Source organism: Vitis riparia, chromosome 2 (assembly GCF_004353265.1).
Source record: "Vitis riparia cultivar Riparia Gloire de Montpellier isolate 1030 chromosome 2, EGFV_Vit.rip_1.0, whole genome shotgun sequence".
NCBI lineage: Eukaryota > Viridiplantae > Streptophyta > Magnoliopsida > Vitales > Vitaceae > Vitis > Vitis riparia.
The window spans coordinates 17300429-17326016 of record NC_048432.1 but is presented as its reverse complement, the minus strand read 5'-3'; the positions used below and the strand labels follow the sequence as shown (position 1 = coordinate 17326016).

The window sequence follows — 25588 nt, the reverse complement described above, 5'->3', positions numbered from 1 at the left end:
GTTGCCGCCTGAATTTGAAGACTAGGAAGATTGTGAAGGGATCCTGGTCTAAGTGTAAAATTAGAAACCAAGAATCTGAAACGTTTTCTTACTTGTCTCCTTACTATTGGACACAGACGTATTGTACAAATTATATCATAATCTTTATTAAAACCGAACCAGATACTTTATTACAACATTAACGTGAACATGTTTGTATATGGTTAGCAGAAGCGTTAAGTACAGGGAAAAGGTGAAAAGTTAATAATTTGTTTCAAACTTATCCATACTCCCATGCCACCTTACACTGTCACTGTGTCACACACCATCTGTGATTTTGATTTGGGCGGTAAAAGCTGCCCAGTGCCCAGTGTGGCACTGCCAAATGTCATCAACTGGATAGGGCCTGGACTGCCTAGCGTGTAATGTCTATTCTAGTCACAGTTTTAGTTTTTTGTGTTTTCGTAAAAAAAAAAAAAAAAAAAAAAAATTGTGTTTGAAAACTGAATTTTATTAAACAGTTTTTATTCTCAAAATAAATAAAAAACATGTTTGAATTTTTTTAATTAATAAACTGTTTTTTTCATTAATTTGAATAATTTTCATATGCATAATTCATTTAAATTAAAAAAATTATTCAATTTTGAAATTTTTGTACCAGTTATAAATTTTTTGAACAAATGATGACTTTGTCATCATGTGTAAATATATTAATTTTAATAATTTAAAGAAGAAGAAAGAGCTTGTGAGTGGAGGATGTGATGGTTGGGTGAAAGCTCATCTTTATGAAAATACAAAAAATAACTAAGAAAACGTAAAAAGAATGAAAAAAAAAACACAAAAAACATTCTATTATTTGAACAGTGAAAAAACAATGACAACATCTTTTTATTGTTTTTAAAAAATTGATTTTTAAAAACACAAAAAACATAAAAAAATAAAAACACACCCCCTTTTAAAACAAGTTTTTGGTATTTTTTTGTTTTCAATAATAAAAAACAGTTCTTGAAAACAGGAACAAACAAGTCCCAAATCTCTAGCTTATGTCACCCAAACACTGTCTTAATATGGTCGGTTTTCATCTGCACTGAAAAAAAAATAGATTTTTTTTTTTTTTAAACTGTTTTTGATATTTTTTTTTCACTAAAATTTAAATTGATCAGGTCAACCTCGTCTTGATGCTGATCGTGGGTTTTACTTGGGCTTCCACAACTGGGACTATTTGACTATAGCCTCATTGGGTTTGTTGGCGCACCTGGTTTTTGTAGATGTCATTGAAGCTGTTTGGTGAGAGTTGAACAGAACCCCCAACCCCACTTTCCTCTTCTTTTTAGGATCTGTTTGGCTCCTACGCTTTTAAAATATGGCCCGTCAAACTCTAAAAGTGGATAAAGATACTGGCTGCATAATAAATGCTAGATATACCTTTCGAAGATGAAAATACGTATAGTAGCAACTGTTTGGGAGCTTTAATTAATGGCTCACCTGAAGCCTTTGGGCAATCCAAACAAATATTTTCATGTCTACATGCAATTTGGAGAACCCCCAGGAGTTCATCAGCTGTGTGACCCTGACGGAGGTGGCTGCTGCCGCCCAACTCCTATGGAGATAAGGGATGAAAAGAACCATTTGGGAGAGAAAAACTGTCAAGTATAATTCACTAAATATTTATTAAGAAGTTGTTCATCTTTGAATTTAGGATCAAGGGAGAGGGAGCTAGAGACATCCAGTCTGGAGGCAAAGTACGAAGTGGGAGACACTGGGCCCAATCCTACCACAGTTGAGTTATGTCTGAGTGCGCTGCTGGGTCATCCATGGATCGGGTGTCTTCTACAATCACTTGTTCTCTCACTTAGCTGGAAGTAGCATGGATCTACACAAAGGGCAAGTGACCTGACCCTCATCCACCCAAGCATCCAGGCACTCCTGATGGAACACGTGACAGCAGTTGGACAGCTCTCTGATCGCATGCCTTCCCTTGATGCAATCCAAGCACACACGGCACACTGCATCCTCATCTCCACGCTCATGCATCCCAAGTCTTTCAAGGAAACTTCCATATTGTACCACTGGAACCCTCTTCTTGATCCATGCCACTGCAACTGAGACTGGAATCAATGCTGGGGTTTGCCCGTCCATCACAAGAACACAACTGGAAGTATATTCATCAGAATAAGCTTGTTCTGGTAGGCTCAACAGACCCAAACAAGCAAGTGCCACCATGACCATGACCCTGAAATGCCCAAGCAAGTTGTGCATATTGCTTAGAACAAAGTCAAGCCCCATGGGAGAGAGAGTAGCTAGCTGCAGAATGAGTAAGAACAAAGTAGTGAAGGAGCACCACAAAGGCCGAATTAAGCCAGAAGATTGGAGGATTTTGATGGTGTGCCGCTTTGGGAACTCCTGAGGTGACTTACAAAACTAAATCCAAGACAAGACGCACAATTATATACTATTATCGTTTAGCTACATGATTCTCACGTCCTCTGCAACTAGCCTTCATAATGTATAATTTACAAAACGTAACCAAATACTTACGCCATATTAATTTACTTGTTTGCCAATTAAGCAAGCCTTAAATTAAAAAGCAACCAGTGATTAATTCTAACCAAATCATTTCAAGAAATTTTTAATGATTGTGTTGATCCCATCTGTATATGAGTCGGATGGCAGATGGGATTTTGGAGTGATCCATCTGTTAGCCTTGAATGGTCTTTAGGCGGCCATCTGTCAGAAGGAAAGTACATTTATAGTTACAAGTTACAACCTGGGTCACGTGCAATATTGGACAATAATCTCACAAAAATCACGTGTGAAAAATATATTTTTGATATTGTGTAGGATAAATTAGTTTTATTGCACTTTATTCAAGATATCTTCGAATTCTTTATTGAGTTTGTCGGGATACCCAGGACCAGCTTTTATATATATATATATAATGATACTTTTTTCTTTTAATTACTGAATTAAATGTTGGTGCAGTACTTCTTAAACATAAAATTGTTAAAATCTTGCGTTTTTTTAATTTTCTACTTATATATGGGTGTGGTGTTGGTTAATAAATATGTTACCAAAAAATTTATCAAAAAATTTTGAAATTTATATCTAAATATTAAGTAATTTTATTTAGGAGATTTTTAAATTTACATCTAAATATTAAATAATTTTATTTAGGAGTGTTTATAATAAAAACACTATTAATATATATTTTTTTTTAAAAAGAGTGAGATATGAAAATTAAAATTACCTTTTATTTATTTATTTATTTATAGTGATGTGTGGAGTCATGATTAGCCACCATCGGATGGTAGATAAAAACCTTAGGTTAAAATTACAATTACATAAAGTGACACATATTAGCAATTTGGAAGTATCCATTCTTGCCATAAATGGCAAAGTAGACTTAGTCAATTTTGGTGCATTGCAAATTTGTTTCAATCATGAACTTGTACTAAACTAGTAGGATTTGAATGGTCTAAATTTTTGTGGTCCAAATTCTTAGCCAATGAAAGGTGGAAAGTCTATTGCATGACTTTGTTAACCCAAAGCTACCACATTTATTGATGAAAGATGTGGGCTAGCTTAGCCACTTTGGACATGAAACTGACTTTTCCAATAGGCTAAAAAGACTTTGTCAACTAATTAAGTCTCTTAAAATGGTTTTAATGTTAGTTAGAATTGGAGGTGTAGATGGTGCAATTAAGAGGTAAAGACATCATATTAGGAAGAAGTATACTTTTATTACAAGTTTTTTCTTTAAAATTATTTTTGGAAGAATCATTATCAAGTGTTTTTCCATTAAGTTCTATAATTTATTTTTCAATATTTTCTACAAAAATATATATTTTTTTAAAATGTTATAAGTGCTTTTTAGAAGCATTATGAAATGGAATGTAAGAGTTGTTTGACAACATTTTTATTCAAAATGTTTTTAATGAAAATATTTTTGGGAGAATTACTTATCCAGTGTTTTCCATAAGATACCATAAATGGATTTTCAACTTTTAAAAAATTCATTTCTCAATTTTGTTCAATATTTGATTTGTTTGTTGAAAATGTTTCTTATACTAAAAGTTGCTTTTAAAAATATTATGACTTGAGCCTATTTGGTAACGGTTTTCGAAAACAATTCTAAAAAATAGTTTTTAAAAACTATTATCTAATTTTTGTAAAACAAAATTCTGTTTGAAAATTTGAAATGTTTCTAAACTTATTTTTAATATTTTTAAACATATTTTAAAAATATTTTTTATATCTATTGTTTTATTTTTAATCATTATAATTATTTTTTAAAAATAAGTGAAAATAATAAAAAACAACTAAAAGATGCTATATGAAAATATCATGAAAACAATTTTTGGTGAGACTTTTTACACTTGCTTTTACCCGTTCGAGGGTTTTTTGATTTTGGTTCAATCCAACGAAAAATGTAGGGCCCAAGTTTGTTTCCTCTTGGGCCCAACAAACTTAGACCCAAATTATTTGGATCGAATTAGGTGACAACGGGCCATGGGGGTGGGCTTTACAATTTGAGAGCCCAATCAAAACGTGGTCGCTTTATTATCCCATCTAAACGGTGTCGTTTATGGGATTATCCACGCCGGCTGTGTTATCCAGAAACAAGCGTCTTGGCAGGGGTCAGTCGCGAGTTCAGAAGCGAGAGCAATGGCGTCTTCAGTCTGCAACTATCAATCTCTTCTTCTTCCCAAGAATGTGAAGCTCTCGTCTTCATCGTCTCTGAACTTATCTTCAGTTCCCAACATTTCGCTCCAATTCCTTCCCACAAAAAAATGCCCATTACTTTCTTCTACTCCGAGGGCTCTCACTGTCATCTCTATGGCCCCACCTAAGCCCGGTGGTAAATCCAAGAAAGGTAAAATCGATTCTTTCGAATTCCTCCCTTTGTTTGGTTCCTGGGAAATTACAGAAAAACGGAAGACAACCCGACTCTCTCTCTTGTTGTTGCAGTGACTGGAATGATTAAGCTGGCTCTGGAGGCGGGGAAGGCCACTCCGGCACCGCCCGTCGGGCCAGCGCTGGGTTCCAAGGGTGTGAATATCATGGCTTTCTGTAAGGATTACAATGCTAGGACCGCCGACAAGGCTGGCTATGTTATTCCTGTTGAAATTACGGTCTACGATGTGGGTTTCTCGCTTTCTTGTCTTCCGTCCCCGTAAATTTGGATAAATTGAGCAGTTTTTGAAGGATTCGTGGTTTGTTTGCTCGCAGGATAAGAGCTTCACTTTTGTTTTGAAGACCCCGCCTGCTTCAGTTTTGCTCCTTAAGGCTGCAGGTATGTGATGTTCACCAAGTGTTTGATGTTTTTGTTCTTTTTTTTATGTGTTTCATTTATCTCCTTTTTTGTTCATTTTCCTCTTCTTATTGTTATTTGTAATGAAGTTGAGAGGTATTGCCAATTTGATTTTACAATTCATCATGGTTTGAGCTGAATTGTGTTATTACTACTTACAAGTAGAATTGGGTAGAGTAGATTCTTACTTATTGATTGCAATTGTAACATTCATGGCATGGCATTTTAACTCTGAATACTTGAACCATTTTCACTTCTCATTGTAAATATTGGTTGAGCTTGCCCACCTGGACTTGAGACTCTTCTTTTTTATTGCCTGACAATATGGCATTGCTGCATTTTACCATTTTGATTGCTTGAAGATATGGCATTAGCAAAACTTGAAGCAATTCTCGTAGGATAAGCGCTCATTTGTAGGTTGCTTTTAAGGTGCACATTTCTAACTTGAAGCGATCCTCTAGCTGTGAGGCATTTGCCACATGGATTATCTGTGCTTTACTCTACTTAAATATGAATTTCAAGGTGTGTGCTTGGAGTGTTTTACTCGAGTCTTGCCTTGAGGTGGGCCTTGAGACATAAGCCTCAAAAACTATTTAAAACTACGGTTATGTTAAATTGCCTCAAAAACCATCTCTCTGATGTAGAACAGTGTGTGCATGGTTGGCAAATACCTTGGCCTTGTTCCATTTGGGTCAAGAATTTTTCATGTGGTTTGTGCTTCAATCTGTGTGGCTGGACAAGGCCGCTGCTTTGGAGTTGGTTGTAATGCAATGTTCTCTTTGTTTTGAATCTTTTGCTAAATGCATGCCTTTGTCTTTGCTTTGTGAAGTTGCATTGGATGACAGATCCAGCCATTCCTTGAGAGAGTGCATCACTCGAGGAAGGAAGAAGCTCTTATCTCATTGCTAGCTTATAATAATTTAGGTTTTTTTTTTCTTCTCCAGAAAAGTTGCAAACTGCTAACTTCAATGCTTCTGTAAGAAGCAACAACATTATGACTTCCATATTAAACATTTCTTTCAAGTCATAAAGTCCTTTTACAGGGCCTTAGCCCACCCAACAAAAAGTGCAAGAAGTTATCAAGGCCCATGATAAAGATGCATGAACAGCAGTTATTTGATCAAGGATAAACAAGCAGCTCTTGTCCTTGTACTGTTTCCCAAACAAAACAACTACCTATGTCACAGCTGCTTTTACGTGGGCAACATATCTCATTTATTGTTATTGATTTTCTTCTTACTTTGCTGAATTGCTGATGTCTGCTTTTTCTACTAGCTTAAAGCTCATTCCTTTTCAAGTTTCTCATCCATCAGTCACTTGTCTCAGATCGGCTATATGAGTTATTCTGCTTAATGAATTGTGAGCTCCAGACCTACCAATTAATCACACAGTCCACTAAGAAAGACAATTTTCAAAACGTTATGAGATTGGGAGAAGATGAAATAAGAAGACTTTTATGTAACTATATTTAGGCTAACAAACTCTGCAAAACCAAAGAAAGTAAACCCAAGCATTAAAGAAGAAAGATGCTCGGGGATTTACCAAGCATGCTATAACTTGGTTGTGCTTATTGTGGCTGCCTATGCTAGAGATGAAGTCTTGTATTTAGAATATTTTCATTATTTCCCCGGAAAAGTTGGGCTCCAAGGAAGGCCCACACCTGCACGCATTTTAGTGCATGCCTACAGGAAAAACAACTTTTTCTTGTGGATAAGTTTGTTAATGTAGAATAGTGGTTGATGATAGATATGAACGCCAGAAATGATTATCCATTTCTTTTTCTTTGCCATTTTAAGTTGCATGATCCTGTAAAGAGTTATTTAATTGTATTGAGTGTTTAACTAGGAGCGGAGAAAGGCGCAAAAGACCCAAAGCAAGAGAAGGTGGGGAAGATCACAATTGAGCAATTGCGAACCATTGCAACTGAAAAGCTGCCGGACTTGAACTGCACTAGTATTGAATCAGCCATGAGAATTATTGCTGGCACTGCTGCTAACATGGGCATTGAAATTGATCCTCCTGTTCTTGAACCCAAAAAGAAGGTCATTTTATAGTCCTTTTGTCTCTGTTTCCATTGAATTTATTACAATTCTGTTTCAGTTCATCCATGTGTAAGAAAAGTAACAGCACTCCTGATGTAATATTCTGTACCTCCAATTTTGGTCATCTGGGTATACATTAGTTTCTGCTTTTGGACTGGAGCTCCATTGGAGAAGCGTAATTATCCAAGAGTGGTGATCAGAAAGTTTAGTTGAGAAATGAGAAGTCTTGATTCCAATCAAGAACTGGCCTTCTATGTCCTCCCACTCACAGACAATCTTTAATCTCAAGTCTCTTTCACTGAACCCTTATCTAAAAGCAGTGACAAAGGGTTTTAAATTTAAGTTTTGCTGAACTATACTCTAATCCAATTGTTTGACTAGTTTACATTGTTATAGCTAAATGGAGAGTTTGTCTTCAGTAGGGTATTATTTTGTTAATCGATCTGCATAGAGAGTTAACAGACTTTGCTTCTATGTTGGATAAGCACTAGGGGATTTGGATAGAGCAGAACTTTGACAAGTTGAGAAAAATGACAAAATTTAGGAGTGAATATTTGAAATTTGGCTGAAAATAAGGCTTCACAGAGTGATGTGCATTTTCACACTGGCCTTTTTCTTGGTCTTATCTATTTGGGGTTTCAAATATGAATAGTGTTCATATTCGGGAGAGAGACGAATGAAAGGGAAGTGGGCATAGGTGATCACAATTCACAAAACACAACGGGAATTAAAACAGTGGCGACAAGAATGCCAGTTGGGCGGGATGTGACTGGGGCAATTGTGGTGGTGGCGGCATGGTGATGCTTGTGGTGGATGAGTGAATGTGATGGTTAAAGGGTATGTTAATGCTGGGGTGGGTTTTCATAGTAGGGATTCCTCGCATGGAATGATGAAGTGTTAAGGCTTGAGAAGATGTTAGAGAGTGATTGTCTTGAACCTTGAAATTAATAGAAGATGTATGTTTTTTTAGGATAGTTGGGAAAATTTGGGAAGCCATTTGATTATCCATATGTATTGTATGATATATTAGAATTTTGGATCAAATTGACCTTTTTTTTTTTTTTTGATAACCGTGGATATCTGGGTCAGCTTACGTGTGCCTCGACTAATCCCATGGGGCCCTAAAATTAACGATCAGGTAAACCTCCAATAGCCCTAAGGGGACTTGAATTGATGACTATTGGGAAGCAAACTCAAGATCGGACCAACTGAGCTATCCATCAGGGTTTTGGATCAAATTGACCTTTTACTCCAACATATGTTTTGAAATCATTATTTAAAATAATATTTTCGTTTAAATTATTATAAATTGCGATTTCAATACAAATTTAATGAAGCATTTTTAAAATATGGTTTCAAATATGTATTTTTTTAACGGAATCCAGAGATATTGGATAGTGGATGGACGGCTCAAGACTGATGCTCTCGAATGAAAATAAAACGTGGGCGGCTCCTCTACGCTTTCCACGGGAGCAATTATCCGGAGAAATGATTGATTCCAATCGATTTATTAGGCAATTGAATACATTCCCATTCCTATTCCCATTCCCATGCAAAAGGGGAATGAAATGCCGATCAACTCAAAGGCTATATAATAGCGGGACCCATTCTCTACGTGGATGGCACTAGTCTACCTTAGCCAGACCCTTGTCCTCTCCGCTACTCTTACTATCCCTTGCCTACTTTGCCTTTGTCTTTGTCTCGCTTGTCCGACATTCCTCCTTTTAATATCCTTCCCACTCTACAGACCACATTATACCATTTCATAATTCAATCCATATAAGATAAGGTTACTTGATTAAAAGCGTACTTGAAAAAACCAATTTTAAAAATTTAACCATTTGACAAAAATGCTCTTATTCTCTTTTTTTTAAATGACAATTTTTTTAAAATATAAATATATATATATATATATATATATATTTATATAAATGAGTTATTTTTTTAAATAAAAACATTAAAAATATTAAATTAACATATTTAAAAATTATTGCATTCCTTTCTATCAATTAAATTTATAAATCGTACCGGTTAATTAAAAATTATTCTCTAATTGATAAATATACTTTTAATTTTTTATAAAATGATATCATTTTTAAACTATATCCAAATGTTAAATACATTATTTTATTAGGAGACTTTTTTTTTTCTTTTATATCAAAATTGATAAAAATGAAAAAAAAAACTTATAAAATAAACATACACATATAAACATGAGTTTTGATATAATATTAGGTTTGATCCACATGCAAGCATGTGAGGTGTTAGCTAATAATGTATTTTTTTTATATTTAAATTTAATTATTTCATAAAAAAAATTAATTTTCATCTATTTTATGATTGTATTTAAATATAATTTATTTTAAAATATTTATATTTATTGAATGATTATATTAAAGAGAAGAAAAAAATTAAATTTTATTCATTGTTTAAAAAAACAATATTTCATAATGTTATTTAATGATGTATTATGTTATATAATTTAAATTGAAAATAAGTTTTATAATAATTTTGATGATATGTCTATGCATATATTCTAATATTAATATTTTGAATAAAAAATTTTAAATATTAAATAAAAAATAATTATTATTTGTTATTAAATTAATGAATCATAATGACGATAATTATATTTAATATAATTTATTCATTATTATTTAATAAAAAAACATATATTTGTTATTTGAATGTGCGGTGGAGGCCAGACTTGAATGGGGTTAACAAAGTGGGGCAGGCTAGTCCAGAAAAGCATGTGGTGTTGAAAGGACAACCGCCTTTTTTGAATCGTGGGCAATTAATACGTACAAAAACAAATGCAATTAATGTCACTAAAGAGAGAACAACAAAAAGATATCATTATTATCGTATCTTTTTTATCATCTCATCCAGAGGGACGACTCGTGACCAGCGATGAGTATCGCGCGCCGTCCAAAACCCTAGAGAGAGGCAGAGAGAGTGGGGGCTCCAAAAACTGAGAGAAACAGGAAAAAAAAAAAAAAAAAATTTAAATCCACAGTTATCTACCCATTTTCCTCCTCAAAGCTCTGAGACCAGCGTCCAGAGGGTATCGCTACGCCATAATACAAAGCCTTTTTTTCTTCAAGTTGGAATCCTCTACTCTGAACACGACTGCTTGAAGGTCTTCTCTCTCCTCCACCAATTTTTTCTTATTTATTTACTAGAAAAGTAACTTTTTATTTTTATTTTTATTTTTTTTAATTTTCTGATTTGGGTTATGGTGTTGGGAATTGGGAATCTGGAGTGCTACGGCAGATCCTGAGGGATTTTGTGTTATTTGCTTTTACGTGATATCTTGGGATCTGGTGGTGGCGTTTCTTTGTTCTGTGTGGGTGGCACGGTATGGGTTTTGTGGTGTTGATGTCCTGGTTTTTTGGTTTCATTATATTTAGTTGTGATGCGTGATTTGGGTTTGTCTCTGGTAATGCGTTTGGTACTGTGATTTTGTTTGGCTGTTTCTGAGGCCTGCGGGTGTTGACTGCTTGATTTGTGTAACTGGGTTGTTCTGGATTTTGAAGATAACATTCTGTCTGTTTAGCGCCTCTGTTTCTTTCACGTGGCTGGTGGTGATGTGGTTGGCTGCTAAAGAATATATCATTTAAGACAATAACACTGTCTTCTTCCACACATTCGTGCCCTTTTTTCTTTGGTTGATATCTTTGCTTGTTTTTTGCTACTCCCAGATTGCTATTCTAGTTACTAAATTGTTACCTGAACTAGTGAAGGCTTGTTATGTTCTTTTCAATATTCATTCTCAGGAATTCTGTTATTGAAATGTGTCCATAAGTGGAAATTGTTATGGTCTTGGCCATCATCTTTAAATTGAAGAAGTAAAAAATGGGGAGCTCAATAATGTTTGGTGAAGAGGTCATGTTCATCCTACTTCTAAGGAAAGGAAAGGAAGTGAAATGAAATTTCAGCCTTTGGAAAATGGACCCCCTCTGTATTGGTGGGTGACAATATTCCTTTGCGTTCCAAACAGGGGTGGTACCACTCTGTTTTGGATAGACCTATTCTTTTACCATTGTTCTGCACCTTCAAATTTTCTTGACCACATTGTTTGTAATTCTATGATAAGCATTAAACCACTATGTAATTCCCCAACTCATCCGTCATGATAATTACTCTGTTCTATAGAAAAATAATGTGAAATTCATGAACTCAAGTGGTTAGATTAATGTTTTAGCGAGTATTTAAAAGGTTTGGAATTCCTATGGCTACCAACTCCATGTTTGATCTTCTATGCTTGTTTAAACTTGTGTTTTCTGATTGCCAGTTGTATAGTCACATGGAACATGGATGGCCTTGTATCCATTTACTATATTTTTGCGTTAATAAAGTAGAAGTTTAATCCAAAGTTTCTTCAACCTCGAGCTACCTGTTGCCTCTATTCTTGTTCAAATCTACTTTATTATGCTTCATTGGATGTCCGTATCTTTACCAATTTGTTTAAGTTTTGTAATTTTAAGCACACATACTTCTTGTGGTTGTTGGAAAGGTTTGTTGCATATATCCTTGATCCTAAAGACAGTAACATGATGAATTGGATTTCTTGTGTACTGTCAGACCTGTAACCATGATGGAGATTTTCCATTCCCAAGAGGCTCCTAGGGTCAAAAGTTGAAGCAGGTTTGGAACAGGAGCTCAAGGGTCTAAAGTGATGCCCAAGAGGCTGATACCTTGACTTTCACCTCTGTTGAGGTAGAGGCTATCTTGATTCATTGTTTACTCGTGGGCAAAACCAAATTCTAAGACTATAGTCTAGATTTGTGACAGAAATGGCTTGCATGGTTTGATATTTGGAAGATATTTGTTTGCTATTATTATGTGGGACTTAGAAGTATTGATTCATTCTCTTGAATGGAAGTTTATGGATGGCAATGCCCAGCTGGAAAGTGATAATACTGCTTAAGCCCCTCCCTAACTAAGACAGTTGCAAGACTGATACGATGGCCTGGATAAAATGTTGTATAGCACTGGGCTCATTTTGGGGTCCAAATTGGCTTCTAAGTGGACTGCCATTTGCTGAACCTACAGGGTGTATTATGAGTGACCTTGTAAATAGATGGATGTTTGAATGCTTTAGGATATTATTTGATTTATGTTGAGAACTTTTCTTTCCTTGTTTTCAAATTTAGTTTAGAAATCATACTTTTCTTTTTTAAGAAGTTTGGTCAAGATTCCACAGTTGTATTTCCAATTTAGATATATATATTTGAACTATTTGGAATGTTAAGCCTTTTACATTGCAATTAGAGAAGGTATCTATCCAAAAATAAAAGAATAAAAAATAAAAGCAAAAAATATTGCATTTAGACAAGGTGGCCAAGATTTTATAAGTTATATATGTCTATGACTTTGGACAGTGCTTCCTCTTCTTTGTTGGAATGATGAAGCAATTATTTTTGCATTTTACTTTTCTATCTGTTTCTATTTCTCTCTTTACTAGATCCCTTCTTGTTCTGATTGAAGTTGATTTTTATAAACTGGTCTACATTATTTTTTTTTTTGTGTAAGGCTAGTTTATGAAGTATCATTCTATATTTTCTTTATGCTATATTTCCATTATGCAAAATACTATGTCATATTTATGATCATGTATGATAAAAAAAATGTCTGCAATTGGTGTGGTAAATTTGCAGATGGAAGTTCAAAATCTTGAACATGGCAATATAATTGAAATTCATGGAGATGTGCCAACTGTAGAAACGAGCCTAAGCAGGAGTAAGATATGTGAGGGAGCAACATGTGGATTCTCAGATGCTAAAACAATTTCCAAGGATGACAAAGAGCGTTCAGCATCCATGAAGAAACTTTTGATAGCAGTTGTACTGTGTATCATTTTCATGAGTGTTGAAGTTGCTGGAGGTATTAAAGCCAACAGTCTTGCAATTTTAACGGATGCAGCTCATCTGTTGTCAGATGTTGCTGCCTTTGCTATCTCTTTGTTCTCGCTTTGGGCAGCAGGATGGGAAGCGACTCCACGTCAATCTTATGGTTTCTTCAGGATTGAGATACTTGGTGCACTGGTTTCCATCCAGATGATATGGCTTCTTGCTGGGATCCTCGTATATGAAGCTGTTGCAAGAATTATCCATGATACAGGTGAAGTCCAGGGCTTTCTTATGTTTATTGTTGCTGCCTTTGGTCTAGTTGTTAATGTTGTTATGGCTCTCCTTCTGGGTCATGATCATGCTCATGGGCATGGTGGACATGATCACGGGCATGGTGGGCACGATCATGGGCATGGTGGGCACGATCATGGGCATGGTGGACATGATCATGGACATAGCAATGAGGATCATAATAACAGGCACCGGTATGGGATAAAAATTACCACACATGATCACCATCATGAGGAAAATTTCCAACACAGGGATGACCACCACCATGCTCATGAAGCTGGTCTCATGGCACCTCTGCTTGAGGGTTCTTCTGAGGGTGAACATAAGGTGAAGGGTGGAGTTAAGCAAAAGACACAGCGGAATATCAATGTACAGGGGGCGTATCTTCATGTACTTGGGGATTCCATCCAGAGCATTGGTGTAATGATTGGTGGCGCAATCATCTGGTATAAACCTGAGTGGAAGATTATTGACCTGATATGCACTCTCATATTCTCAGCAATTGTTCTGGGCACAACAATCAGGATGCTGCGGAACATTCTGGAGGTTCTGATGGAGAGCACACCGAGAGAGATTGATGCAACAAGGCTTGAGAAAGGTCTCTGTGAGATGGATGAGGTAGTTGCAATTCATGAATTGCACATCTGGGCCATAACTGTAGGGAAGGTGTTATTAGCTTGCCATGTCAAAATAAAGCCGGAAGCTGATGCTGACATGGTGCTAGACAAAGTTATAGACTACATCAGAAGGGAGTATAACATCAGCCATGTGACCATTCAGATAGAGCGTGAGTAGATGCTTAGATGGGTATGACTGCTCATAGGTATGGCTGTGTGCTTCCAGGGAGGGGAAAGCGAGAGGGGGGTTGGGGATGTCTCTTTTTAAACCTTCTAATTCTTTTTAAGAGTAAATATAATTTCAGCTGGTAAGTCATTACTGTGGACTTATGTCCCTTTTGATTTTCAATTTAAATTTTGTCTTATCTAGTGTTTCGCCATGTGGGAATCCTTACAGTTGAATCTATTCTCATACCCAGCTATTGTTACAGAGCTGCTGGTATGTGAGTGGTTTTATGGAGTTTTGATCTGTGGATGAAAAACTTCCTGCTCAGATGAGAAATTCTCTGCTTGGGGACATAGTGAAAGAATCAGGAAGATACATGCAACAGCATGTTACATCCTTCATGGAATTCAACCACTGAAGTTATAACTTATAAGCATAGCATGCCACTTTGGAAGTAGAAAATCCAGCTTCTTTTTCTAAATTTGCAAATTCTACTCGTGTCTTCTCCTTTTGACCAGGTTCATATTCATCGTAACCAAATCAAATTGGAATGTGCATTGAACAACTCTTGGTTCAGGGCCTTCTGAGATGACCAAATCTACCACAATCACTTATCCATTGTCTGATAATGCTTGCTAGCAATTTCTAAGTAGCTTCAAGCAGTGCTCATCCTTCCCGCTGTGAATTATCCAGTTTTATTTGTAACACTCTAAGCTGATGTCCTTGATAGTGGGGTGCTATGATCATACAAGTGTAATAGGACATCAGGGTGGTTGTGGGCGGGGAGGTGGTATGCAACCTCTGAAGGGGAGAGAAGTGCCCCTAGTCCAGCCCTCCCTATGATCTCCAGCATACCCAGATCCATGGCTGCTTTCAACAACATAAGCAGTACTGATGCGCTTGCCAATTTTATAGCATACTGGCAGTGACTGTCTTCCTCTTCCTCAGCTGATGTTACCATCTGGCTTTCCTTGGAATCCATGGGGCTTCAGTGCCAAACAGAGAAGTTCGAGTTGGGATTGAGAAATACTTTTCAACTCTACAAACCTGAATGTTTCAATTGCCACTAAATTTCACTCTTAGGCGGCTTCACTTCGACTAGTACTCAACGTGCAAACATTTCAGCTTTCTGGAATATCTTTCAATGTCATTCTAAAAGACTTGATATTCTTTCCAAAACATTTATTTATGTCATTTTAAATGAAAAACAAATTGACACAAATAAATAAAAAAGAAAATTATTTGCATCAAGGATTACTTGGGAGTAGAATCTGAAGGAATGCAGGATGGATCCTCCTGTGCATTATCGAGAGGAGTCCGACCCATACTGGTCTTTGGTTTAACAGTCATCCTTCTGAGCGGTGGCAACAAAATAAAAAAAGTCATTGTTGCTTCCCTTCGTCTTCGCTACGGACATATAAATGTTTTGGTTGTCATCCTTAGTCCGTCCTTGTCCTTGTGTAGAAGGGATGAGTATTTCACCTGTCTCTTATCCTAAAAGGGTGCGTGCAAAAGTCAAGATGCTATCATCACCTGGGGACCATAGATAGGTATCTACCAACCCAAAGAGAATAAATCAATGAATCAATGATTCATTGGTTGGTTCGTAGTTATACATACATAATCAGCTTAGAATATCCTCTATCATCGTCTTTTCTCCTCTTTGATTTTCCTCTGCAACTTGAGTGTTAACTTGATGTAGAAGAGGGATCCATCAGATAAACGAAGTCTGGTATTTCACACTGCTTGCAGGCAGACAGTAGAGTAGCGACAATTGTTAGTGAATTAGCATAGAGGAGGTTTGAGAAAAGAGCTTGTTGGAAGATTGTTGTTCCAACTTCCAACGGGAGATTGGTAAGGAGCTGGAGTGAAAGGAGTTGAGACATTCTGAATAAAGTTAGGAAGGATTAGGCAAATAATTTCAGCAGGGTAGCATCCAAATGTTAAAAGGGGTATCCTATAATCAGGGCCCAAGCAGAGATCATGGGACCTATTCTAATGAAGTAGATATCATCCATGGGACCATTTAGATGGAACATGAATAAATGGCAAGAGGGGGACTGATTAGTCATAGATATGGTGTTGTATATGTAAAGAGGGGGGGGGGGGGGGGGGGGGGGGAGAGGGGCCTTTTTGGCCCTTTGATTTTACATGGCTGATGATATCTAAGTGATTTTTTTTGGTTTTTAGTTTGTTTACAGTAGAAGAAACACAATGTGCTGAGATGATAAAAAAATGGTGAAATGTGCTTCAGTTCAATACCGATCAAGCCTAAACTCTTCTTCCAACAACCCTCATTTCCCTATATTACTAGTATCAAAACTTACAACAATCCTCATTTCTCTATATTACTATCATGATAAAATCATGCTACATCTTTTTATGGAATTCCACCAGTGAGAAACTATAAGCACAGCAGGCCACTTTGGTACTGAAAAATCCAGCTTCTTTTGCTAATTCTGCAAATTCTTTTTCTGTCCTCTCCTTCCCATCAGGGTTCAAATTCATCATAAACAAATCAAGCTGATATGTGCTTTTCACCTGAGCGCTTGGTTCGGGGGCATCTGGGATCACCGCATCCACCACAATGACTTTTCCATTGTCTGGTAATGCATGGTAGCAATTCCTTAGTAGCTTCACGCAGTGCTCATCACTCCAACTGTGAAGTATATTCTGTTTCATTCGAAACACTGTCAGGTTAGTCAAAAGCATTCCATTATTTGACTTCTATCCACATTTCTCATCCATGTTGTGGAAAGAAACTACTCTAAGTTGATTTTGGTTTTGAAAATTGAAAACTGACCTTCATGAAGATGGCATCTCCTTTTGGAACGCTTGTGAACATATCCCCTGCAACATGCTCAATGCCTGCAACAAGATTATCCTTTTCCTTTCAGTTCACAGTGTGAAATTACTTTGATTGAACTGAACAATATGGCCAAGTAGCAGATGGGATATGTGATCCATACCAGGGTAAGAGGGCAACTTCTCTATAACAGGGGCCAAATCGAAGTTGATACCCTTGATGGAAGGATACCTGGAAACGATGAAATTGAGGACACTGCCGTTGCCTCCAGCCACGTCCACCAATGATTTTAGACCTTCAAAACCTTTGTAAGTTTCCAGGATTTTGTTCATGAACATTGGGATGTAGTCCCTGTTGGAGGCCTTGAGCATCTCGAAGAACCTGGCATCCTTCCCCACATAATCAATGGCATCCATTCCGTAGGATCTTCTAAATGGCAGTCCCCCTTCCACAACTGCATCTTTAAGATGGTGCCTGTTATGGAAGATTTTCACATTAAAGTTTGAAGTAATAAGGAGATGATGATGATGAAGTAATAGGATTATGTGAATCTAATTACCAGATATCCACTGTGACCTTGTCCTGAATGGTTCGTAGGTAAATAGCCAGCGAAACTCCATCTTGGTTTGGGACGAAGTATTTGGCCACGGGTGCTAAACCATAGAGCCTATGGACCTTGCCATCATGGTGGGTGTCAAGAGAGTAAGTAAGAATGGAATGGCTAGCCAAAAGGCGGAGGATGCGATCAAGTGCAAAAGGGGCATCAGGGTTGTGGGTGGGGATGTGGGATGCGATCTCTGAAGGGGAGAGAAGTGCCCCTGGTCCAGCCCTCCCTATGATGTCCAGCACACCCAGCTCCAAGGCTGCTTTCAACACCATAGGCAGTACAGATGCGCTTACCAATTGCATAGCATACTCGCGGTGGCTGTCTTCCTCTTCCTCGGTTGATGATACCATCTGCCTTTTTTCCATGGGGCTTCAGTGCCAAACAGAGAACTTCAGGTTGGTATTGACAATTCTTTTAACTCTACAATCTTGTTCACAGAAACTTGGCCGTATGTATATGTATATATATCACAATCAAAACTTGGTTGTTTAAATTGGCACGGCTCTAACTTGTTCAATCGCAGTGAAAAGTCTATTTCTACTGCTGGGATTTCAATCTTGGCTACCTTGACTTCTCCAGGAATTCTTGCCGTGTCTTACTAAAAGAAACGCTAATCTTTCTAGAACATCTCCCCGTGTCATCCTAACATACAGAAAAGTTAGAAAATAAACTGACAACCATAAATGCATAAGAAATTGGATTTTTGATAAGAGTAAGATAGTTTTTTAAAATAATGTCTGAATTACCGTGCTAAAAAAAAATTTTCAAATTTACGTAATTTTGTCCAACGAGAAGAGAAAAGAAATTTGTAAGTGAGAAATCGTCTTTTGAAGATATTACTTTCATAAATAATAATAATAATAATAATAATAATTCACTTTAAAATTTAAAAAAAAAAAAAAAAACCTAAGTGGAAAATCGTCTCTTAAAGAAATGATTCCACAAAAAAAAAAAAAAAAAGAAATCTAAGTGGGAAATCGTATCTTAAAGTGACGATTTCCACAAAAAAATAATAAATAAATAAATTCTCACTTTAAATTTTTTTTTTTTTTAAAAAAACACCAATAGTCTTTTAACAAAAGTCACATAAATTTTCAAAAACACCTAAGTGGAAAATTGTCTCTTAAAGAGACAATTTTCACAAAAAAAAAAAAAAAAAATTCTTACTTTAAAATATATATATATATTAAACCATGTGGGAAATCGTTTCTTCATAGAAGTCACCCTCCCCCCAACAAAAGCCAAAAATGAGAAATTCTCACTTAAAAAAAAAACAAAACCTTAAATTTTTTTTTTCATTCTTTATTCTATTTATACAATAATTCGATTATTATAAATATATATTATAAAATCAATTAATTTTATTTACTAAATTTAATTTATAAATAATATACTAAATTTAATATAAGATAAATAATATTTATATATTGTTTTTCTCTTTCACTTTGGAATTAAAAAAAAATATTATCATTTTTATGTGAAAATTGAGTTTAAAAAAATGTTATTAATTTATTAAATAAAAAAACAAAACGATTAAAAAACTTTAAAAATCTATTTTTTTATTTCATATTATACTTATACAATATTACAATTATTAAAAATATATATTATAAAATTAATTAATTTTATTTAATTTAATATAAGATAAATAATATTTATCTTATATTAAATTTAGTATACTATTTATAAATTAAATTTAGTAAATAAAATTAATTAATTTTATAATATATATTTTTAATAATTGTATTATTGTATAAGTATAATATGGAATAGACAAATAGATTTTTAAAGTTTTTTTTTTTTAAAAATCGTTTTTAACGTTTTTGTTTTTTTAGTTTTTATTTAATAAATTAATAACAATTTTTTAAACTCAATTTTTGCATAAAATTGATAATAGTTTTTTTTTTAATTCCAAAGTGAAAGAAAAAAACAATATATAAATATTATTTATCTTATATTAAATTTAGTATATTATTTATAAATTAAATTTAGTAAATAAAATTAATTAATTTTATAATATATATTTATAATAATCGAATCATTGCATAAATAGAATAAAGAATGACAAAAAAAATTTTAAGGTTTTGTTTTTTGTTTTGTTTTTTTTTTAAGTGAGAATTTCTCACTTTTAGCTTTTGTTGGGGGAGGGTGAAAGAGACAATTTCCCACATGGTTTTTTTTTTTTTTAAATTTTTAAGTGAGAATTTATTTATTTTTTTGTGTGGGATTTCCTACATGTTTTTTATTTTTATTTTTTATTTTAAAGTGAGAATTAATTTTTTTTTTTTATAGTGAAAATCGTCTTTTCAAGAGACGATTTCTCATTTACAAATTTCTTCTCTCTCCTCGTTGAACAAAACTATGTAGATTTAGAATTATTTTTTTTACTATGGGGCATTATTTTTAAAAATTGTCTTACTCTTATCAAAAATCCATAAGGGATTGACTTGATTGGTAATTCAGCCACTTTAGTCTCCATTATGATTTTTTTTGTCCCGGAAAGTTTCTAATGATGTTTGTGGACGACAATAGTAGTGCATCAAGGAATTATTTTGGAGATGGAGTTAGAAAAGGAGGTTTTCCCAACATTTTGAATATAGCTTTGGATTAAGCAAATGATTTGAGCATGGTGATGGTAGTATCCAAATGTTAAATGCCATGATTGGGAGGGAAAAAAGTAGACACAGGGGTACAAAGTTTGATCCTAGGTATGACAAGAAAAATCTGTTGGATTGTACGGGGAGAATAATCGATGTCGGGTTCGAGGGCATGGAAATTTTTCAAAATACCCGGATCAGGGATGGGGATCCTATTCCCACCCGCCCCTGTCCGATTATATATTATCATTATTCTCTTATATTTATATAAAATTTAAAATAATATACTATACATAATTTAATATTTAAAAAATAAAAATAGATATTAAATATATTAGTTTATATATAATTTTACATTTAAAAATTAAAAGATTAAATATAAAATTTTGAAATTAAAAGCATTAGCAAGAATCGTGCCCTTGTCATGCTTAGTTTAAAGCGAGGAATAAGGTTGGAATGTGCAATAATTTTTTAAGGGGGATAGGGTTGAGGAAGCCTTTTTGGACCCTATCTACTTCATTTACTTCCTTATTTGAGATGATTTGTTAATACGACTTGAACTTGATATGTTTTTCATAGGTTTGGATGGAAAATAATAATGTTTTGATGAAATTGTATTAACATACATAATCTACTTAAAAACCAAATTTAATCCGTCTGTTTAATATGAATTTGACTTTCATTGATTTATTGAATAATTGTGATGCTTAACTTGATTATTATTGTAACCTATTTAACCTACATTTGATTAATTTGAAACTTGATTTTAGGTTAATTGAGTCATAAATGTGTCAAATTAAAAGATTAATCATATTGACTCGAACAAGATCTAACTCGACCTAATTATTAAAATAGGACTTTACCATTAAATGGTTATAAGGTCTCAGACCGTGATTAGATACTATAATACATTTCATGCATCTCAGAAACTGGCAGGGAAAGGACACCATGTGCTAGTTGCTTTGAAAGTGTCTAAGCAGAACTCAGTTGCAAGTCCTCTGTTCCAAAATTGAGTGAAATTCCTATAGGCAGCTGGGTGATCATCTGGCCTATTACGGCATCTGGTGATGGGCAGTGGAATGTATGGACGGAGATGCAATCTTTGTGGCAGTTCATCACAGCTCCATGCAGCACACTCTTGTATGGATCATTGCTAATCACCTGGCCGAAAGAGTAGACCATATAAATACATTGTCCCCGCCTGCTCCAGGAAAGCCGGTCCATTCGAATGATTTACTTGCCTTCACTTTTTCAAAGATAAGAAAACAAGAGATGGGTTCCACCCTTTTGAAGTAGGTTCCCAGTTTTCATTCCACTGTCCCAGAATATGAAAATGAGGACCAGGATCTTTCTTCATCATCATTGTCAAATGCTTGAAACTCATCTGGTATTTCATACTGGTGGTCAATTGAGTGGTGCTGATAAACAACAGGCCCCATTGCTCTTTTTACATTGATGCTTATTGAAGGTGTGCTACCTGTTCCGACTTATTCAAAGGGAAATTTCCTCTTTCTTGCAGGTGGGCCTTTTTTATTTTCAACTTTTTGTAAGAATCAAAGATCAAAACTTACTTGCATTTGATCACTGATTTTGATAATGAAGACATTGGGAATAGGATAGTGGTTCATAGCCATGCGCTGCCCATGGAATTCATATATCTATTACTAGTTTGATTAAGACGAGAAATTTCTCTGCTCATATTACATATTTTTATGGAATTCCACCATCGAGAAGTTATAGGCACAGCATGCTGTAGTGCCAACGAAAGCTTTGATGCCAACAATGTTAGTTCAAGAACACAAAGATAAAACAATCACACATACGGTACACGATGTTTTAACGTGGTTCGGCCAACCATGCTTACGTCCACGGATGAGAGATAATGATTCCACTATATAATAGAGAATATTACAGAGGACAGAACCAGATACAACTAGTGGGTTCCCGAAACATCACATGCTTCCCCACTCCTTGTATCCATACCCTACTACGAGCTCTCTCGCTCCACCGGGTACCTCCCGTTCTTCCTCACATCTCTATCCACCTTGTATAGTCTCTACATGCCCATCTCTATCTCATAACTTTTTCCCCTCATGACCTAAAATATTTATAGAGATATTTCCAACAACCTTCCTTATTCTATAAGGAAGTCTAATATTACAATAATATATCAACCTAGAAAGATTCTATATAATATTTTTTACAAAAAGGAATCTATACTAATTAGGAATTTGGGACACTTCCTAACACATACCACTTTGGTATTAGAAAATCCAGATTCTTTTCCTAATTTTGCAAATTCTGCTTCTGTCCTCTCCTTCCTATCAGTTTTCATATTCGTCGAAAAAAATTCAAGCTGAAATGAGCTTTTCACTGCAGCGCTTGGTTCAGGGGTTTCTGGGATCGCCATATCCACCACAATAACCTTTCCATTGTCTGGTAATGCTTGGTAGCAATTCCTTAGCAACTTCAGGCACTTCTCGTCGTTCCGACTGTGGAGTATCCACTGTTTCATTCAAAACACTCAGATTAGTTGAGAGCACTCCATTATTTGACTTTTATTTTACATTCCCATCCTTGTTATGGGGAGAAACTGAATGCTCTACTTGGAAATTGATTTTGGTTTTGAAAATTGAAGACTGACCTTCATGAAGATAGCATCTCCATTTGGAACAAGATTATCCTTAATTTTCAATTCACTGTTTGAATTTATTTTGGATTGAACTGAACAGTATGACCTAGTAGCAGATAGGATATGTGGCCCATACCAGGATAAGAGGGTGACTTTTCTATAACTGGGGCCAAATCGAAGTTAATACCCTTAATGGAAGGATACTTGGAAACGATCATATTGAGGATACTACCATTGCCTCCACCCACATCCACCAGTGATTTTAGACCTTCAAAACCACTGTAAGTTTCCAAGATCTTGTTCATAAAAATTGGGTTGTAGTCCCTGAAAACCTCGCAGAGCCTGGCATCCTTTCCCACATAATCAATCGCATCCATTCCATAGGTCCTTTTAAATGGCAATCCCCCTTCCAGAACCGCATCTTTCAAATGGTTCCTGTTATGATTTTCACATTGAAGTTTGAAGTAAGAAAGAGATGATGATGAAGTAATTGGATTATGTGAATTTTATTACCAGGTATCTACTATGACCTTGTCCTGGATGGCATGTAGGAAAGGAGCCAGCGAAACTCCATCTTGGTTTGGGATGAAGTATTTGGACACGGGTGCCAAACCATAAAGCCTGTGGACCTTGCCATCATGGTGGGTGACGAGAGCAAGTGAGAATGGAATGGCTTGCCAGAAGGCGGAGGATACGATCAAGCGAAAAAGGGGCATCAGGGTTGTTGTGGATGGGGAGGTGGGATGCAATCTCGGAAGGGGAGAGAAGTGCCCCTGGTCCAGCCCTCTCTATGATCTCCAGCACACCCAGCTCCAAGGCTGCTTTCAAGACCATAGGCAGTACAGATGCGCTTACCAATTGCATAGCATACTGGCGGTGGCTGTCTTCCTCTTCCTCGGTTGATGTAACCATCTGCCTTTTTTCCATGGGGCTTCAGTGCTAGAGAACTTCAGGTTGGTATTGACAATTCTTTTAACTCTACAAGCTTCGTTCACAGAAACTAGTCCTACTATATCAATTTTTGTATTAGTGGCATGTATATATATATCACAATCAAACTTGGCTGCTTAAATTGGCACCGCTGTCCCTTTTCCTAATCACAGTCAAACACTTGTTTCTGTTGCTGGGATTTCAATCTTGTGTGCCTCGACTTCTACTAATTTTCTTTAGATAAATACTTTCCAGTTATGTTCGATTGTCGGAAAAATTTGAGGAAAATTGTAAAATAAATAAAGAGTGAAAAAAAATAAAAAAATAGAATTAAAGATGATAAATTATTTTTATTTATTATTTTAAACTCATTTTATTTATTTTAATTTATCAATATAAAAATTAAAAATTTTATAATATATAAGTTTTTAATTAATTTTAATTATATTTAATTTAAAAAAAAATTATAGTATAATAAAAAAAATCATTTTTTTAATATTTTTTTATTTGCTTTGTACTTTACGAAGCAAACATAAGGTTCAGCTTTTCAGAAAATCTTGCATAGTCATCCTAAAAGATGAGCTAATCTTTCTAGAACATCTCCCCGTGTCATCCTAGCATACGGAAAGCAAATTGACAACCATAAATGCATAAGAAATTGGCCTGATTGGAAATTCAGCCACTTTAGTCTCCATTATAATTATATTTTATTTTTTGTCGTGGAAAGCTTCTAATGATATTGAGGGAGGAAAATAGTAGTTCATCAAAGGATTTTCTTGGAGATGGAGCTAGGAAAGTAGGTGTCCCAACATTCTAAATATAGCTTGGGTCAAGCAGATAATTCGACCATGGTAGCATTCAAATCTTAAAGGGGAATTAGGCCAAAAGGAGACATGGCACCTGAAAAAGGTAGATATATGGGGGGAAAAGTTTGGTATGATTCATTGACAGGACTTGAATTTGACATATTTTATGTAAGATTAAGTTGAGTATAATCGTGTTTAGGTTAAATTTATATTGACCTTTATAATCCATTTAATAAATACGTTATTTTTAGATCAATTGGGATAACACAAATTTGAGTTGATTGATTTAATTAACGATTATATTGATTAACTTGACTATATCTATAATCTATTTAACTTATATTTGATTCATTTAAAGCTTGATTTTAAATAAATAAGTCAATTGAGTTATAAGCATATTGATTGAGAGATTAATCCTATTGAATCAAACAAGACCCAACTTGACTTATTCGACCAATTACAACATCTGGTGATGGGCAGTGGCATGTAGGGATAGATATGTTGCCTTTGTTGTAGTTCATTGCAACTCGATGCATCACACTCTTGTGTGGATCATTGCTAATTACCTGATCGAAAGACTAGACCATATTAATCCATCGTGCTTTACTCTTTTCATAGAAAAGCCAACTCATTCGAATAATTCAATTGGCTTCACTTTTTCTAAGACGAAAAACAAAGATATGGGTTCTACTATTTTGAATTAGGTTCCCAGTTTTTATTCCATTACAACACACTCTTACTTCTGTTGGGAATGTGTGTGACCTGTTAAATCTTACAACAAGTAATATTTGGGTGGCTTTGCCAATCCACAATAATTATCAATTAGTAATTGGGTGGCAATGCCAATCCACAAGAAATTAAATGAGCAAGTTGGGTGACTATACCAACCTTAAAAAATTTAAATAACCAGCTGGGTGGCTATGTCAACCTTTAAAAATTTAAATAAGAAGTC

At 35.2% G+C, this 25588-nt stretch overlaps 4 protein-coding genes, 1 long non-coding RNA gene and 1 pseudogene across 5 annotated transcripts; 2 read left to right on the top strand and 4 right to left on the bottom strand.

Moving 5' to 3' along the window:
• Positions 1–1827: 1827 nt before the first annotated feature.
• On the bottom strand, positions 1828–2522 carry LOC117930806 (E3 ubiquitin-protein ligase RHA1B-like). Its single transcript, XM_034851547.1, has 2 exons — positions 2518–2522; positions 1828–2212 (listed from the first exon to the last, which is right to left on the bottom strand). The coding sequence occupies exons 1-2, from the start codon at positions 2520–2522 to the stop codon at positions 1828–1830; spliced, it is 390 nt and encodes a 129-aa protein (XP_034707438.1).
• Positions 2523–4582: 2060 nt separating this feature from the next.
• On the top strand, positions 4583–7635 carry LOC117926986 (50S ribosomal protein L11, chloroplastic). The gene is made up of 4 exons (XM_034846333.1): positions 4583–4852; positions 4948–5120; positions 5209–5272; positions 7136–7635. Exons 1-4 carry the CDS (start codon positions 4645–4647, stop codon positions 7342–7344), a joined length of 654 nt encoding a protein of 217 aa, XP_034702224.1. The 5' UTR covers positions 4583–4644; the 3' UTR covers positions 7345–7635.
• Positions 7636–10213: 2578 nt separating this feature from the next.
• Positions 10214–14587, top strand: LOC117934226 (metal tolerance protein 1-like). The gene is made up of 2 exons (XM_034855889.1): positions 10214–10471; positions 12993–14587. The coding sequence occupies exon 2, from the start codon at positions 12993–12995 to the stop codon at positions 14268–14270; it is 1278 nt and encodes a 425-aa protein (XP_034711780.1). The 5' UTR covers positions 10214–10471; the 3' UTR covers positions 14271–14587.
• Positions 14588–15482: 895 nt separating this feature from the next.
• Positions 15483–16301, bottom strand: LOC117934233. Its single transcript, XR_004654450.1, has 2 exons — positions 15879–16301; positions 15483–15752 (listed from the first exon to the last, which is right to left on the bottom strand). It is a non-coding gene; the product is annotated as an uncharacterized LOC117934233 (long non-coding RNA).
• Positions 16302–16478: 177 nt separating this feature from the next.
• On the bottom strand, positions 16479–18080 carry LOC117928551 (caffeic acid 3-O-methyltransferase-like). Its single transcript, XM_034848441.1, has 4 exons — positions 17624–18080; positions 17228–17538; positions 17062–17126; positions 16479–16931 (listed from the first exon to the last, which is right to left on the bottom strand). The coding sequence occupies exons 1-4, from the start codon at positions 18034–18036 to the stop codon at positions 16629–16631; spliced, it is 1092 nt and encodes a 363-aa protein (XP_034704332.1). The 5' UTR covers positions 18037–18080; the 3' UTR covers positions 16479–16628.
• A 3888-nt stretch (positions 18081–21968) lies between these two features.
• LOC117906448 lies at positions 21969–23812 on the bottom strand (annotated as a pseudogene).
• Between the last annotated feature and the right edge of the window lie 1776 nt (positions 23813–25588).